Raw genomic sequence first — 19,510 nt, 5'->3', positions numbered from 1 at the left:
AAGCCTTTCTTTAAAGTGAATTTCGTTTTGTATTAATTGTATCTTAATTTTAATCAATGTTTCTTCAACCAATTGTCTTTAATAAATAAGCAGTAAATATAGCAGGCAATATAATCAGGACTTCTCAGGAGCTCCGTGTCGGCGCGTGGACTGAGCTCGTCTCATAAATGAACCGAAACTTAGCGCAAGCTACTTGCCTCAAAGATCTGAGAAATATATAGAAAGCTTGAAATGTGTACTTTAAAACAAAACTATTCAAAACGAGAGAAAACAGACTAGGCTACTCTCTGCTTATGTAATCCGTATGAAATGTGCATTTCTCTCTGGCGCGTTCACTACTGTGAAGATCGCGAGTCAGCATCGTCAACTTTATCTTCGCAGCCGACACTGACTGACAAAGAAAACACTTGTTTATTAATAAACAATTGAAATGTCTCCTTGCTATATTTGATATTCATAATCATTTCTTTTGCCGGTTCTTTGTGACATTTTTCATGAACGCGTCACCACCGCTCAATAGTTAATATTGTTCTTTGGTGTTCAGTTTATACAGGTTTTTCAAATGTTATTTAAATAAATATTTTTTTTTTCTATCTCAAAATCTCTCTTTTTTTCTAGTTTTTTTTCTAGTTTTTCAATAAGTAGAGTTCATAGTAGAATTTTATGTAGACCTACACATTTAGGAACAGATATTGGGTTCTGCCCAAAGTCAAGCAACATAAAAGTAACGTAAAAGTAACGAGTAACATAAAAAGTTACTTTCCAAAGGGGGTAACTAAGTAAAGTAACGGATTACTTTTTTAAGGAGTAACGAGTAACGAGAAAACACTACTTTTTAAAGGTAACTTCCCCAACACTGCAGCTAAATAAATTGCAGCAGTACATTTTATTTTCAACCAGCTACACTATACTTACACACATCTATCATACTTAAAGGGATAGCTCACCCCAAAAAAAAAGAAAATTTGGTCATCAAATTAACTAACCATCAAGTTGTTCCAAACCTGTATGAGTTTCTTTCTTCTGCTGAACACTAATGTTGGTTGACGGTAGCCATTAACTTCCATAGTAGGAAGAAAATACTATGGAAAAAACTGGTTTACTCCGCACATGTGTGCAAAAACATATTGGATTCATAGCCTCCACAAAATAGTGACTTGTGAATGTACAACAGCACGAATTAACAAGGCTAAACCTAGTTCCATTGATGCATGGCAATGTTTTTCTTCAAACATATTGGACTATATAAAGGAATGGCAATATTAAGATTTTTTTCTTGCTGCTTCTTCTTTCATATTGTTAAATTATTGACAATATGTCTGTTGCTCCCCCTTCCCTGTCTGTTTGTTTGAGTGGATGTTATTTTATTTCTAAAGACAAAGAGTTGATCACAAAAAAAGAGAAAATACTATGGAAGTCAATGGATGCCGTCAACTGTGGTTACACACATTCTTTAAAATACCTTCTTTCGTGTTGAACAGAAGAAATAAACTCATAAAGGTTTGGAACAGCAGTGTTGTGCTAGTGACTAAGAATAGTAACTTGTCACTTCATTCAAAAAGTAACTCAATTACTTTGTTGATTACTTACACCAAAAAGTAATGCGTAACTGTTAAAAGTAACTTTTTAGTTACTTAAAAAAAAAACATTCTTTAATGTTCCCATTAATGCCCTTTTATGCGTTATGGTCTACAAACACAAAACTGACTTAAACAGAAAGTAATTTTGAAACACTATTTTATTTGAGTCAGACCAGCACAAACTGAACATATCACAAGGATTTCTGAGGTGACTCGCGATGCTGACTCGCCATCTTCGCAGTAGACGCGCCAGAGAGAAATGCACATTTCATACGGATTACATAAGCAGAGAGCAGTCTGTAGTCTGTGTTCTTTCGTTTTGAATTGTTCTGTTTAAAAGTAGACATGTCTGTGAGGCAAGTAGGTTACCTTATACGCCGAGTTTCGGTTAATTTATGAGACGAGCTCCAGTTCACGCGCCGGCGCCTCCGTTTTGTGATTGTCTGCTATATTTACTTCTTATTTATTAAATCCAGGCAATTGGTTGATGAAACATTGATTAAAATTAAGATACAATTAATACAAAACGAAATTCACTTTAAAGAAAGGTTTTGTGCTTTCTGTTTGATGTCTCTGCAAGTATTAAAGCATCTTTTAGTGCCGCTTTCAGAGCGCTCACGTCCGTAACGGAGAACACGTCCGTAACATTGTTTTTTCCTCATAAATGCGAACACTAAAAATAAAATAAAAATGAATATTTTGTTCTGTGGAGACTGAGAGCCAACCCTTCTTCATTCGGTGGGTAGTAGTTTGCGCAGTGTAATTCACATAATTACTAAACAATATTTATTTTAGGCCTATAAAATTCAGCCCGTATAAATGTGCATTTTCTAAGCTTAGAAAATGGAAAAAATTCATTTGATTCTAATCATAATGTAACATTATTGTGAAATTGATTTATTTATTGGCTATTTGCTATTAGTATAGTAAATCCTTATGTTTTTATCCAACTAGGCTATGTGTGGGCCTTATGTAAAATACGGGACAAATCGCGTCCCTTATTGATTTGATACGGACGCGTCATTTTACTTGTAAATACGGGACAATTCCTTATTTTAAGGAACGGGTGGCAACCCTACCACCAACAATGCATCGCTGCTGTAAGCAGGTTAGGCTGTAGGCTACACTTCAGCCAAAATTTATTAACAACGCACCATGGTAACGGTAACGGAGTTAATTTATTTAAAAAGTAATGCGTTACAGTATGAGTTAATGTCAAAAGTAACTGCGTTACAGTAACGCGTTACTGCCCAACACTGTATAAGGGTGAGTAAATGATGATTTTTGGGTGAACTAACCCCCACCTCGCTACACTCAATGGCCTTGGGTGTTACCAAAAACTTTCAAAATACAAAGACGTGGCACTCATTTGACTTATGAATGGGAAAAAGGGCAAAGCGCAATATGGCGAAATAAGTCAATAGAGCCAATCATCGATTGGTAAAGTCATGAACAATAGAGCCAATCATCGATTGGTAAAGTCATGACATCACTGCAGCTGCTGTTAGAAGCTCAGGTTGCTATAGAAACAGTCAGTGTTTTGAGACGGGCACTTATTTTTATTTATTATTATTTTATTATTTGTTTAAGGCTGGTCCAGCCTGAAAAATAAGCTTTTTAACACTATTTGAGCATAAGAAACAACATTTACAGGACAGCTCATGTCAGATTTTAAGTGAGTTCGGCCAGCAGTTTTTACGATTTCAGGATTCCCCCCAATTATTTAGATAGGACTTGGTCTTGGATGCCCAGAGACATTGCAAATATGGCCGCCAAAAAGGACTTTGGTATTGCATACACAAACCATATATCAATTGAATCTAAAAAATAAAAAAAATTTCGTTGAAATCTAAAACAATTTTTTTTTAGGATTCTGAAAAATTCAGATAAAAATAAAAGCTATGACATTCACTCAATAAGGAATATGTCCGTATTACTAAATCAAATTTACTAAACAAATCCGTGACATTGATTATATAAAGACTGAAAGATTTTCTTGCTTTCATTGAAGCTCAAGATTCACATCAAATACTGAGACATTCTCCAAATCATGTTAATTTCACTCAAATTGCTTTGCTGATTCATCTAATTTATCATTTTTTTTTGTATTATATGTAAAAAAAAAAAAAAAAAAAAGTCTAGTAATCTCAGACTGTTGGATCCCACTGGTCTATTTTTAATAGTGAACTGCAACAATGCGTTCTGTGTGAAAATTAACTAGACGCTCGTGTGAAACGGTCACGTTTATATTTGTACCGGAACAGTGGATTTCGGCTTTGAGTATTCTTCCCAAGTGTCTGTAGTTGTCAGGAAAACACTATAAAGTCTCGAACGACGCCTTCTTTTTTTTTTACCTGTCGCTGACCCTCTTTCACTTTGACAAGATAATATAAATATAACAGAGGCAGCGCGATCGGCAAAATGTTGGTGCCATTCAACATAATGGGCAATACATCACATCAGCAAAAATGATCAAGGTCATGTCCATATATCATGAGATAAGTAAGGCATAATGTACATCCAGCCGGTTGTTCTCTCAGAATAACCCCCCGACGGGGTGATCAGCCTGAAAGGGGTTTATTCTGAGATAACAACGGACTGGATGTACATTATCCCGCTTATTACACGCCTACTTGCCACATGAGTAAATAATTAGGATACGAAATATTGATCTGAGTTGAAATACTTTATTAGGTCTTTAAACGCAAAGCTTCGCGGATAGAGCAGCGGCAAGTTCAGACTAGACGTAGACGGACATATAAGAGATACGGTTTACAGTCATACCACTCATTACACAGCATTTCAACACAGAAATAATTATGGAAATAAGAGATATTGATTTGAGATTAAACGGTTTTAAAATCGTACCTGTTTGTATCTTATAATCCAACAGTGTACAAAACAATAGTCACAAAATGGCCGCCGCTGCGTTTGTATGAAACAAGAGAGCGAGTCCACGATACCGGATGGCATAATTAAATAACTGTACACAAAATATTGATTCGACTGAGTTTTAATATTTTATTAGCTCACCAAATGCAAAACTTGCAGGAGGAAAAAACGTTCCTAGCAAGCGTATAGCGCTGATATCTGACCCGGATGAGCCTGTGTTTCTGTTCTCAGAGGTTGTTATCTGGGAATAACTTACCGCTGGATGGAGCGATTGACCAATCAGAATCAAGTATTTCACAGAGACGTGTAATAACTCAATATATGATTATCCCGACAGACCTAATGAACTCAAAATCGGGTTCATATTTTGAAACCTGACACCTCATGATGTCTTTAAAGACCAGTGTTGGGCATGTTACTTAAAAAAAGTAATTAGTTTTAGTTACTTCTCACAAATAGTAACTGAGTTAAATCATTATAAAAGTAACTAATTACCAGGGAAAGTAACTATTGGGTTACTTTTAAAAAAAAAATGTATTTGAACATTTAAAAAATACATTAAATGTATTAAATGGCCTATGTCAAATAACTTGGATGCACCCAATATTAAATATGTTAAAAATGAATGAAATGGACACTAAATAGAATAAATTATTATTATAAAACATTGTACACTAACCTACACTATTGTAATGTTGCTGTGGGACAATGTGAGAGACACCTATTAAATATTAAATATTAAATAAAATATTATCATTACTATAGAACACAAAATATTGATTCGACTGAGTTTTAATTTTCGACTGTGTTTCTGTTTTGAGCGGTTGTAATCTGGGAATAATATACCGCTGGAAAGCGCGATTGACCAATCAGAATCAAGTATTTCACAGAGACGTGTAATAACTCAATATATTGATTATCCCGACAGACCTAATGAACTCAAAATCGGGTTCATATTTTGAAACCTGACACCTCATGATGTCTTTAAAGACATACTTTAGACACACCCTTCTGACATAACTATGACCATGTCTCGAGATGTGCACTTCATGAGAAGGAAGAGGGGAAGACATCATACCAGGAAGTCCTCTTCACAAAACACTTTCCCACAGACGTAGTAAAAGGCTTTTCCCCGGAGCTTCCGACCTGCACAGAACACACAACACACACGTTTTACCACCAATTCAGCAACATCACAGGACATCGGTAAGTTATAAAAAATCTAAAAACAAAATGACTTTTCCTTATTTTATACAACAAAAGGTCTTTGCAATTATATGCAAGGTGACATCAGGGTAATGCAGATGTATTTTATTTTCATTTTAGTTAAAGTTTTGTTCATTTTGTTGTTATTTTTATTAAATGTGTCTTTATACTTTTTATTACTTTTATTAGTTATTTAGTACATACTGTATATTTAGTATATAATGTTCAATAAAAACAAATAAATAAATAAAAATGAGAAATGTTGCTTTGGCAACCAGCTGAATTAAATTAACTTTAAGCTTTTTGATATTTCGGTTAACGCTTATTTTGTTTCAAGTAACGAAAATGTTTTTTATTTTAGATTTAGTTGACTGTAACCTGGGGTCATGAGGTGTTGATAGGATTTTCTTTAAACTGTGTATTACCTTTTCTCTATAAAAGTAGGCCTACATAAGGCAATTACATGCTTTGATCTTAAGCATAATCACACAATATTGCACATTTTAAACACACTCACTGTCACAATCTTAAGTATTCTCCCTTCAGCATAAACCTTGTTAAATAAATACCTAACTGAATCTGATGCATGTTTAACAAGGTTAACAAATAAACCAGGGGCTAAACTCTAAGTACATGAGGGAAAGGTTTTAATGAATCCAATGAACACACACAGTAAACACATTAGGAAAGTGTCAGCACATGTTGCTGAGAAACTCGCTGCTGTTTTCCAGCCCGTGCTGAGGACTCCCTGTCCCAATCTGGACCTCAACAAACCCTTCCCGTTCAGACAGACCCCGTCCCACAGGAAAGGGGAACATTCCTCACATTTCTGCAGAGGGGGGTTCAGGCCATTAACCCTTATAAGCCCAAGCCTTCATGTTACAGTGGAACGCAGTCAAGCTAAACAAGTCGCCCGCTGAGATCACCCTGTGAATGAGTCTGCTGGCATTATGAATGTTTACTTTAATGCTGAAACGATCACGGCTCGTGTTTTTCCACAGACACATCGACACACGAGCCACGTGAGACGGCTTTGAGTGCTGAGACGTACACTACCATTCAAAAGCTTCGGTCCGTAAGACTTTTTAAATGTTTTTTGAAAGAAGTCTCTTTGGCAAGCCAAGACAAGGCTGTATTTATTTGATCAAAAATAAGGGAAAAATACAGTGAAACATTATTACAATTTCAAATAACGGTTTTATATTTAAATATATATATATATATATATATGAAGAGTTTGGTTCCAAAACGCGATAAACACCATTAAAAAAAAAATAGTTACTGCAAAAATCAGTATTGTATCTGGTTGGTATTGAAAAGTCAATGTTTAATTTTAAGTAAAATGCGATTTCCGCCGTGTTATTCTGTCATGTTTTCTCCCTTTCTTTCCAAACCGCGACAAACGCCAGTCTCCCTTCTCTGCAGAATGCGATATATCCCGAGTTGCCAAGTCCGCTTATAATACGCGACTTTGGGCTTTTTTTTTTAGTAAGTCGCGTTAAAAAAGCACGCGTTGCGGGTTGCGTTTTTTTGGGCTTATTAAAAAAATATGGTTGCTTGTGTTAGGAAAATCTGACAAGCAACTTTATTTTCTTTACATCTATGGTCACGGTTGCCGTTTTCTCAATCTCCAATACATTGATAGACACTGTCTGCTCACAGCCATAGCCAATCAGTGCAATTGTATAAGTGCTGTGGCGTAATTCGTCAAAACATTCCGCCGAATCTGCCCCCTTATTGGAGAAAAATCCCGTTCAACGTGCAGGCAGCCGCGCGCGCGCCACGCTGTAATCCAATGATAGACGTTGGGGAGATGATGGACAGAGCAGGCGAGAAGAGGGATGACCTTCTTTTGTAAGGTAAATTTGTCATTTTTACAATATTTTTTGTAATATATGAATTATCACAGGCTTTAATAAAAAATAAAACAAACTAGTCTATACTAACATAAGATACATATGGGTCAAATTTATTTTATTAAGATAAATAAATATACATATACTGTATATATATATATATATATATATATTATATATATAATGTGTGTGTGTGTGTGTGTGTGTGTGTGTGTGTTACATATCCCCGTCTTTTCCTGATTGTCTTTTTGTCCTTTCCATCTCTCCAAACCTTTTTTAAATCCTTTTTTTCCTAATCCGTTTATCCTTTTCTAATAAAGGAGTGGTTTCAGTTTAATTTGTTGCAGGCTCATTTATTGGTATAAAAAATAAATGATAATGCTGAAACTAAATAATCTAATAATATTGGGCTTGTTTTTGAAGCTACAGTTGCTTATTTGTCTCGCGAGAGTTGGCAACTGTGATCCGCTCTCGACCAATCACAACGCACCATTCCACGCAATGTAAACAGTAACGGCAGCGCCTTAAATACACCCGGCTTCCTAGTTTTTCTTATCTATTTTGTACTTTTCGATCAACAAACAAACAAAAAAATTAATAATTTTGAGGCATTGATGAACCTGTGGTTGTTTCTGCAGTGGGTGAGAAACGTAAGGCATCGACATCGAATCATTTACGTGAGGAGATTAAGAAGATGAGGCACTCGGGAGGAGGAAAAATGTTTTTAATCTTCTTTACAGTTCTTAATAAAAATATTATACTAATAAACTTACGTTGTTGTGTATTTTCAACAGTTTCAATATGAATTTTTTTTTTTTTTATATTGATTCAATGGATTAATTGCATTTTGATTTTTTTTTTAAATGGATTTATTGCATTTTGGGGGAAAAAATTATCTGTTTTTATAATAAATCTTTGAAAATCAAAACCTGGATTTTAATTTTTTTTTTGTTATTATGACCTAATGCTATGTGAAAGTTTGAAACAGAAAATAGTGGTTTTCATCTTTCTACTTTCTTGGTAAAGAAAACATATTTTTACTCAAATTAATCTACATGGATTTATTGCGTTTTGGAACCAAACTCTTCATATATATAAAAGTAATTTATATCCTGTGATCAAAGCTGAATTTTCAGCATCATATCTCCAGTCTTCAGTGTCACATGATCCTTCAGAAATCACTCTAATATGAGGATCTGATGCTCAAAGAACATTTCTGATTATTATTAATGTGGTAACACTTTATAATAATCTTCATTAGTTAACATTAGTTAATGTACATGAACTAACAATGAGCAATACAATCTTTGTTAATGTTAGTTAATAAAAATACAGCTGTTCATTGTTTGTTCATGTTGTAATGCTAACACATACAACCTTTGATTTTAATAAGGTATTAGTAAATGTTGAAATTAATATTAACTAAGATGAATAAATGCTATAGAAGTATTGTTCATTCTTAGTTCATGTTAGGTAGTTAGCTAATGAACCTTATTGTGAAGTGTTACCATTAATGTTGAAAGCATTATTTTTTCTAACAATATAAATGTTAAACCGTTATTTTTGATTACGTTAATGCATCAATGCTAAATAAATAAAAATCAGCAGTATGCGAGAAAAGGCATTTGTCTGGGTGAAAAGCTCACAGACAGAGATCAGTCTGTTGCCAGATGAAACAGACGTCAATCACAGGGAATGCTGGGAAGATGCGAACCACAGGACTGGGTTTAACTTTCTCCAGGGAGATGAGAGTAAATATACTGGAAGTTTTCACACACACACACACACACACACACACACACACACACACACACACACACACACACACACACACACACACACACACACACACACACACACACACACACACACACACAAAGGATTTTAGAGGCTTACGGTGACTCCAGGAAGCTCAGATATCCACAAAAAAAGCTATAAGCTAATAAAACATCTAATTTGTCTTTAGGTAGTATATTTTATAGTTACCATGTTCTGAAAACTATTATACACTTACATATTCACTGAAGGTCATCTAGATTTATTTTGTATGTTTTACAATGGCCGCTAATGAATGAGGACTTTTGAGAATTGATAGGAATGTGAGGACAGATTTATGAGCGCACACAGAAACTGCTTTCTGAATGGACGAGGGAAACATGATTCTCCAGTTTGGCTTCAGAAATATAATGTTTAAATGGACAGAAAGCATATATTTATTTTATATGAATTGTATTTCTTAAACATAATGTGTTGTATGTAATTTTTATTTTTGTGATTTTATACCTGTGGTTATCTTTAAGGTTGCCTTTTTTACATCCGGCTGGGGGACTACCGATGAAAATTAGCACTTTTGAGCTAACTCGGGTACATTTACATTGTTTTAATGTTGATTAATGTACACTGTCCCCTTTCAAATGAAGAGAAAATGAAATGAAATGAAAAGAAATACTAAAGAGACAAAAATTCAGCAATGTATCTTCTAAAAGAAATGTGAAAATGACGATGATGATAGATCGGGGTCACATGGGGTCTTCCTCACGGGAGGAAACCCGAGTAATAAATGGTCATATTTTACTTATTTTCTACCTAAAGAGTTACATGCATCTAGGTGATGTTCACCACCAAATGTTAGCAATTCAGACTAGGATTCGTTGTTTGATTTGTTATGTGACTCAGTTATCCTGTTCGATTTTTGAGACATAAGTGTTCATTGAATCGATTGTAAAATCGATTTTCCATGTCTAAAGACGTTTCCATTTTCAACACCAAATACAGGCAAATCCAGGGACACCTAAACAGGCATTAGGACCATAGACAGTATAAGAAGTGGACAGAGCCATCTCATTGTTGAGACAGTTGAAGCCCACTTTTAGCGATTTTTGAGCACTTCTGTTCCTGACGCGCAGACTCAACCCGACTCAAACTAAGCTTGATGACGTGAGCAACCTGTCTGACAGACGTTAATCTTCTAGTAGCTGTGCGTGAAAATTGCCAACGTTAATCTTGCAGAGACGGGGAACTTGAGCAAAGAGTTCTTTGGTGTGAGTGAGCAGGAGTAAGTATTCCGTTGCTTTTATGGACTCATTATCTATGGGCTTCTCCCTTGACGGGACGTCCCCCCGATTGCCTGCGAGCTTCTCCTGCTGTCTGTACGGTCATTTCTGTACAGCGCGACAGAGAGTCGAGTGGTTATGACGCAATCGTTAGCCTATTTTTACTAAAACTGTTTCTACGGGGCCATAATGTAACATAGAAGGTAATGGAGCCCTTTATACATTGTCGTGTTTCTTTAGAAATAAATAATGGACAAATGGAGTCTTTAAACGCCTCAGATGTAAAGTTATTCGCTGTCAAAGTGACGCCAAAATTAATGGGAGTCAATGGAAATGCTAACGCAAGTGAAGTTCTGCTACAAGATGGCGGCACCCGTCTGGCTTCAACTTCCGGTCGATGGATTACCCCCTTGAGGACGAGTGTAAAGAGTGCGCTTGAGACGCACGAGTCAGCAATATTACTGATGATTTATTGGCGTGAAGTTTCGTGACAAACAATGACAAACAGGAGCGCAACATTCAGGGATTGAAATGAACACTTATTTAATGAACTTTGGCGGGAAACGCTGTCAAATCACGAGCCAATCTGGCGGGTTTCTATGTTTACTCACTTTGCTGGGGAAGTTTGTGTAATGCCTGGTTCAGATTACACGATTTTTTTTTGTCTGTTATGATAGTCACTGTGTCAGATTACGCGATTTTGAGTCCTAAAATCTTGGCGTGTCGTGGACAAGAAACACGTCAGACTACACGTTGCTTCCTGACCAGTCATCGCGTGCCGTCTTTAACGCCGCGCGTGATGTCATCGAGAAGGTGAAACTAGTAGCGAGTGACTTCCGGAAACGAACGTAAACAAACAATGGATGAAGCGGTGAGTGTTGGCTGTCCTGTGTTCAGAAAAACGTAAAAAAAAAGAAAGAAAACCCGACAATGGACACGTTCCTGGATTGCTCGAAGAGGACAGTATGGGCTGTCAATCCTCCAAAGAGAACTTGAGGTAAAATATTGTTTTCTGTTTCCTTTTAATAACCTTTCCTCCATGTCATAACTCCACCTAGTAGCACAATCGTCTCTCTTTCGTTTCGCCATTTTTGAAAGTTGTGTACGGAAAAGCTTCTGTGCCCCTATTGGTCAACCTCATACATGTGACGGAACCCGTCGTAGACGACCGTTAAAAAAATTAGTCTTTTAATTGCTAGTCTTTTAGTCGTGATGTCTTGAAGCATCGCAGACGCGCTGTAGGTTGTCGCCCACTATGACACACTATACGAGATGATACGATCGAATCTTGCGTCCCGACGCCCGTTGTTGTTTACGAATCCCCACGACACCCTACGTCAAACGGATCGTGCCAAAATGGGCTAAAATCATGTAATCTGAACCAGGCATAAGACAAATCTGCGCGGATTTAGCACAAATCCTTAACTCGTGATCCTCATGATGTATTAAACACAGCGTATTGCAGAATCTGCGCATTTCTGGCTTACTTGAACACACACACGTCACTACACAACAAATAATGGCGCACTTGTTCACTTGCATTGAAGTAATAGCGAATATTAAAAAGCATTTGGTGAACAGAAAATACATTGTTATTTTCCAGCATCCTACATGTTCTGTGTGCTGTATTGATCTGTCCACCTAAAACACATTTTTGTTTAAAAAAAAAAAGGCTGTTAAAATCGATTCCCTATTTTCGTTTTTGAAACTTGTGTTGGTTGGTCCGATCGATTGGGCAATCGATTTTGTTTGTTGATGTTAAGAGACATTGTGATACCTTGACCTTGTGTTTTTAAGACATTTTGAGTTACAAAAAATTAGGATTAACCTGTTAACTGTCACCCCCCTTTTTTTTGCATAGACATAAAAATCACTATCCAAACTTAAATGGTTGTAATTCAGGAATGCTTTGGAATATAAACCTATGGCTGGTCTTGTTTTAAAGAAGACATTTTCCAGATTATTGTAGAAGTCTAGAAATGATAAAAAATTAAACAGAAAAAAAGTTATATAAGTTTGAGTTTATGAAATGGTGTAATGTAAAAATATAATTATTAATATTTTATATAAAATATATATATTACAAAATATATTTTACTCTAAAACTGCAAGAAAATTAAAGACAAAAATCTGTACAAGTTGTATTCCAAATTTTAGGTTGATATCTAAAAAAATGAGCTTTCAGTAAGATTTTATTTGGGCGCAGTACCCAACTTTTTCACTAGGTGAACACCAGACTCCATTACTGCCCATATAAGGGCGCCTCCATTTTCATATATGTTTTGAGTGATCTGAACCATGTATTTCCATAATTTTCATACAATTTATGAAGTAGACATTCTATTCAGAAGTAGTATGGGTGGTTTGGCAGTATTTGATTTGAATTCAACCTCTAATAAATGCATAAAAAGACTACGTTATAGCGTTATAGCTCGCAGCCGCATCAGAAATCGAGAATCCATACATTTTTCTTTATATTTAAAACATTTTCAGACCTTTTTTTCTCATAAAATGGAATTGGTGTTATCTTTTGAACTCATGGCATGAAAACAAACTGAGGTTTCTACCAATCTTTCATGATTTTTCGTGTTTATTGTTATTTCAAAATAAAGGCCTAAATACTCCTAATGAATATGAAATATTCTTGTTGCAAATTGATAAATTACTGCTCATCTGTAATTTATTTTAGATAACAGCCACCAAATATGAAAACTAGAGATTTTAAGCTTTCAAATGATATATAGTTTGGCAATATTACTTAAGGTTTTTACGAAGATATTATTGTTTTAAACATGCAATGGCAAATGGGCCTTGCAGGTTAAGAGGTTAAATGATCCCTGTGATCTGTTCCTTTCATAATATCTTTGTGTTCTGCAGAATAAATAAAGTCAAACAGGATTGGAATGATATGAGTGTGAGTTTTGGGTGAACTATCCCTTTAAGACGAACTATTCGCCAAAAATAGCTCAGGTCTAGATCAAGCCGCATTTGTGTGCCAATGGCATTGCTTTAATTGCTATCTAATGCAATGACATCTTTTTGAGGGCAATATCTATATCTATAACTACGTTAGAGGATACAGTATTACCAAGCCATCCAATTTCTGCTCTGTACAGCACTTAAATGTCAGGGAATCCCTGGTGGGTCTGAGACTGAGAGCGTTTGCACTGGGTCACGAATAAAGCTGCCCTCCCAACAGCTCCAGAACAATGAGCAGTCTGTCCCTTCACACAAACACCAGGACTTCACACAGAACCCACAAAACAAGACAAATTGAGTTTAAGAAAGCAAGTCTTGATTGAGAGTAGTGTCTGTTGTACAGAGTCAGTAATGTGTGGGTCTCTCTCTGAGAGCTTCTGTTTAGTAAAGACTAAGGTTGGGTCTCGAGAACTGGTTCCATTATCACAAAATATAAGATATACGATAAGATGCACGCATTTCGATTTCTCTATGTGCATTTTAAACCATTCAAGTGGAAGAAGACTCACGCACTGTTTTCTGCGCTGCGCACACATCCAAAACGAGCGCACAGAAAGCCGCTTCTCATACTGAATAGTGTGTGATACTGAACTGAATTATTTTCTGCGTCTTTTTGCACTTGAACTGACAAAAAAATATGTCGTAAAAAGTCGGTTTTGTCTTAAGTGAACATAAACAGTTGGGAAAGAAACTGTATCAGTATATTGGATCCGTGCAGCTCTTAAAGTGACAGCAGCCTAATAAACCTGCTGCCGTCTCTATAGTAACACTAATAAAACAACAAAAGACAAAGAGAAAATTAACTCGCTGTTGACAGAATCACTTTTGTAACTATATTTCTAATGTATATTTTATTTAATAAGTGCAGTGTCATTTTACATTTGATTAGTTTCTGTACCTGAATACTTGAAAATCTAAAAACACTGTTTACTTCAATCGTTTCTTTGTTCTGTTGTGTCTATTTGTGCAATTGCTAATTTGTTCTTTTTTTTAATACTGAGTGTTTACTTGTCTTTAATAATAGTTGAAATGTATATTAGTTAGGCTAGTTGTTTTTGCTATGGTATTTTTAAACCATACGCAAAAGCTCCTTGTGTAAGTGTTCTTTAGCCTGTTGATTTTTGTTAATGATGTTCAGCTACAATTACATGTTTTGCAATAAGACTTAAATGTGAATAAATGTGAATGACATCTACGTTTTTTTGCTAAGAATCAGAATCGTAAAGCAGAATCGTAATCGTAAAATTCAATTGATACCCAACCCTAGTAAAGACATACAAAGACTCATCTGATCTACATGGGAGAAATTAAAGGTACCTTAATACACTGTAAAATATGATTTTTCGATGTATGTTTACATATAAACACTGTTAAAATTTAATTCAATGTGTTACTTACCTTTTCCATGTAATTATTTGTGAAATTCACTAGCAATTTCTGAGGGAACATTGTTTCAAAGTAAATCCTACACCCATTTTCCCCCATTGTACTTTAAGAGCATGTTGTCCCTGGCACTAGTTGGTGCATCAGCCTATGTCAACTTTTCTGAGGTCCATGAAGTATGTCCAAAAAAGCCGACCGAAATCAAAGAATTTCTTTTTGGCCTGTTGAGATTTTAAGTATTCTGGGGGCTTTGCGCTGTATTCCTTCTCAGTTTCCCTTATATGGGCCGTTTGTGTAGTCTATGATGCTATTTCTAAGCAAGTCTCTCTGATCTAAACACAGCATGAGTTCTGCTAGAGGATATTACTGAGAGACCAGTGTGAGTGTTAGAGGTTTGATCCAGCTGAATCCCTAGCATAAAAAACTGTTATTCTAATTTGGAATAAATTATACAAAGTTACAGCATAAAACTAGGACACACAGCAGACGTCTAATCTCTGTAGAATAAATAATGTAAACACTGTCTATAATGTCTCATGGCTACAGCGAACACAAATCATGGACAAATTACAACCGAATATTTTCACTTTGGTGTCTCTGAAATATAAAAGTTGCGCCTTTTTGCAACTTATTTTCCTGGAAAATCGATTTATTTGACAAATAGCCATATAATGATGTGGGATAAAGGCCTGTTCACACCAACACAAATGTCCCGCATGAAAACTCAAAGATTTTCGCAGACAGTTTGTCCGTTCTGGGGTGTGTTTCCCGAAAGCATCGTTAGCCAACTACGGTCGCAAGTTCTGTCGTTATCAGCAGTTCAACGAGTCGGTGTTTCCCGAAACCATCGTTCCAGCGAACATTCGCAAACAGCATCGCAGAGGTGTGTGTGTGAGCGACAGATCTCGAGCTGCGGTTAGAAGCAGTTTCTATTGCATGACATGTGGACTCAATAAATCCTGATCTTGAGTAAAATAAGCAAGCTGACATTCAGTGCAAGCTGTGTCTTTATTTAGAATACATACAGATGTCATTTACGTCTTTGAGTTTGTCAAGAGATTTAAAACACCGTTTTTGAAGACTGCGCATGTGTGAACGAGCTCTAGTGCGTAAGAACGAGTCTATGATTGAATCTGGAAATAAAGCGAAATAACTGAGAAAAATGAGAAATATTCCTCAGATGCCATGTCTGTAATTTATATCAAAACATCTAGCGTTAATTCCATCTCAAACAGTTTCATTAAAATAAGTTATTACTCCACACGTACGTGACGTCATAAACCAGCGTGGTTGAATGAGCACTTTGCGACAATATGGTTTCGGGAAACAGTCGTGACGAGCTAGTTGATTTCTTCAACGCTGCATTTAAACGAACTATAATAATCTGACATTAATTGCAATCTTGAATTGATTGACTAGCAGAAATCATCACTCCTCCACCTGCGCGACTTTGCCACTTTTATTCAGTTTTATTTGATTAATTGCAGTGCGATGGACAAGAGATTAGAGCATCTCTCCGTAAAACTAACTCTGTTCCATTAATGGCATTCGAATGAAAGAATGAATGAATGAATGAGGCATATACACTCACCGGCCACTTTATTAGGTACCCCATGCTAGTAACGGGTTGGACCCCCTTTTGCCTTCAGAACTGCCTCAATTCTTCGTGGCATAGATTCAACAAGGTGCTGGAAGCATTCCTCAGGGAGTTTGGTCCATATTGACATGATGGCATCACACAGTTGCCGCAGATTTGTCGGCTGCACATCCATGATGCGAATCTCCCGTTCCACCACATCCCAAAGATGCTCTATTGGGTTGAGATCTGGTGACTGTGGAGGCCATTTTAGTACAGTGAACTCATTGTCATGTTCAAGAAACCAATTTGAAATGATTAGAGCTTTGTGACATGGTGGAAGTAGCCATCAGAGGATGGGTACATGGTGGCCATAAAGGGATGGACATGGTCAGAAACAATGCTCAGGTAGGCCGTGGCATTTAAACGATGCCCAATTGGCACTAAGGGGCCTAAAGTGTGCCAAGAAAACATCCCCCACACCATTACACCACCACCACCAGCCTGCACAGTGGTAACAAGGCATGATGGTTCCATGTTCTCATTCTGTTTACGCCAAATTCTGACTCTAACATCTGAATGTCTCAACAGAAATCGAGACTCATCAGACCAGGCAACATTTTTCCAGTCTTCAACTGTTCAATTTTGGTGAGCTCTTGCAAATTGTAGCCTCTTTTTCCTATTTGTAGTGGAGATGAGTGGTACCCGGTGGAGTCTTCTGCTGTTGTAGCCCATCCGCCTCAAGGTTGTGCGTGTTGTGGCTTCACAAATGCTTTGCTGCATACCTCGGTTGTAACGAGTGGTTATTTCAGTCACTGTTGCCCTTCTATCAGCTCGAACCAGTCTGGCCATTCTCCTCTGACCTCTGGCATCAACAAGGCATTTCCGCCCACAGAACTGCCGCTCACTGGATGTTTTTTCTTTTTCGGACCATTCTCTGTAAACCCTAGAGATGGTTGTGCGTGAAAATCCCAGTAGATTAGCAGTTTCTGAAATACTCAGACCAGCCCTTCTGGCACCAACAATCATGCCACGTTCAAAGTCACTCAAATCACCTTTCTTCCCCATACTGATGCTCGGTTTGAACTGCAGGAGATTGTCTTGACCATGTCTACATGCCTAAATGCACTGAGTTGCCGCCATGTGATTGGCTGCTTAGAAATTAAGTGTTAACGAGCAGTTGGACAGGTGTACCTAATAAAGTGGCCGGTGAGTGTATATAGCGCTCTCATATATACTACTGCACACCCAAAGCGCTGTACATATCAGGGGATCTCTCCTCAACCATCACCAGTTTTTCTTCTTCTTTAGTAATAGGGATGGGCGCTATATCGGTATGAACGTGACTACCGGTATTGTGTTGTGCCACGATATGGATTTTGCTATACTGTTCTCTATTATGCTGCCAGAGAAGTAATTTGGAGAGATCAATTTGTAAAGAAAGACTACGCGCCTGCGCACATGCATATTCAAACCATAGACTGTAAAAAAAGATGGACGACGCCCCTTCGCTCTCTTCCATTGGTCAGAAGTGAAGCCGCCAGTGTCCCGATATGGCTCCGACATCTTGGGACTTGAGTCTGCGCAGAAGCGATCTCGGGACCGGACATGTGCCGTCGTAAACCGGAAGTAAAGCCGCAAAATCAAGGCCCCGCCCTCACTCACGCAGAATCAATCGCAAGCACACGCTCCTGCACTTTTTAATTAATTAATTATAGAAATTGAGATATTAAAGGTGAAGTAAGTAACTTTTTTACCTTAACCGAACAGCTTTGGAGTCATTGTAATGTTTATATTAGTGATTTCGTGTTGAATGGTGGTCGTCTCGCACCCCCCTGGTGCCTGTGAGCCGCAAAACCACCCTTGCAACTTTGGGCCGGCGGGCCTCAGTGTTAGGAAGTATCGTGTGATATCAGGTCTCGCGAGGTAACGAATTGCTTTACGGCAAAAAACAGATCTGATAAAATTCTGATAAAATGAGTATCAAACAGAAATAACCCGGCGCCGTATACATGTGGTGTTCAAGGCGCACATACAATACTGACTGCCGACAGTTAAACAGGGCGCGCGCAGCTCTTAAAGGGGCCATACCTTATTTCCACTCGTTACAGCGTCCATCCTACTGAACAGGGGGAGGGGATCCGGCCGTGAGTGCGAGCCATCTCTGCGTGAGTGCTATTCACGACAGTACAAGTACTCCACAGCGACTCTAGGGGTCACTGTTTGACAAAAACGGAATTCCTACTTAGTGCTGCTTTAAATTTAAAGCTCCAATCTCCTCAGTCCTCCGAAGATCCCGAAAAAAAGTCTGTTGGTGCTTCAGTGACAACATCGCTCCGAGAACCTGTCAATCACAGCTGTCAATCATGACGTCACACCACCGCATCAAATAACTAACTAAAAACAAACTTATTTTAAAAACAAACACTTGAAATTACACCAGCGTGATAAAAACTACCGTAAATGACAGAAACCATATTTGGAAAAACGATATTTGAAGTGTAATTTAATTGTTTAGTTGGTCTGACGTGCCGTTGAATAACATGGGTGGGGGAGGCGGGGCTTATGAGCTGTACTGGGACCGGCCACCGGGGGGCGATCGAGATGCTTTGGCTTCACTTTTCAGGGCTTGTGCGGCACGCTTGATTCAAACGCACATACCTATAGACTTAACACGTAATATGCACCGGTTTCACAGATTCACGTTTTTGAAGTTTACACGGAGATAACGTTTTTCCCAAAATTTTCAAGACTTGCACCTTGGAACCCATTTCAAAGTTTGCGTTCTCGAGCCCCCAAACACTGCTGTCGTGCGAGTGAGCGGCCGGAGAGCGTTAAGGGTTTTCAGTTAAACTGTGTCGTGTAAGCGGCCCCTAAGTTCATAACTAATGATCTTTAAAACGAAAGTGAATCAATCAAAACTAACTTTCGCTGGACAATAACTTTATTCTAGAGCTGCTGTAAAGACAAATCTCTGTTACATTA

At 37.4% G+C, this 19,510-nt stretch overlaps 1 protein-coding gene across 1 annotated transcript in view; it reads right to left on the bottom strand.

The window, feature by feature from the left end:
* limd1a (LIM domains containing 1a) overlaps positions 1–19,510 on the bottom strand; it is a 56,062-nt gene that overhangs the window by 13,193 nt on the left and 23,359 nt on the right. Inside the window, exon 3 of the mRNA XM_056263119.1 lies at positions 5,551–5,618. Coding sequence (XP_056119094.1) covers positions 5,551–5,618 — 68 coding nt within the window. The remainder of the gene's footprint in view (positions 1–5,550; positions 5,619–19,510) is intronic.

This window comes from Rhinichthys klamathensis, unplaced genomic scaffold (assembly GCF_029890125.1).
Source record: "Rhinichthys klamathensis goyatoka isolate OS25496 unplaced genomic scaffold, OSU_Roscu_1.1 h1tg000198l_1, whole genome shotgun sequence".
In the NCBI taxonomy this organism is placed as follows: domain Eukaryota; kingdom Metazoa; phylum Chordata; class Actinopteri; order Cypriniformes; family Leuciscidae; genus Rhinichthys; species Rhinichthys klamathensis.
The sequence above is the reverse complement of the archived record's forward strand: the minus strand, read 5'-3'. Positions and strand labels throughout refer to the sequence as shown.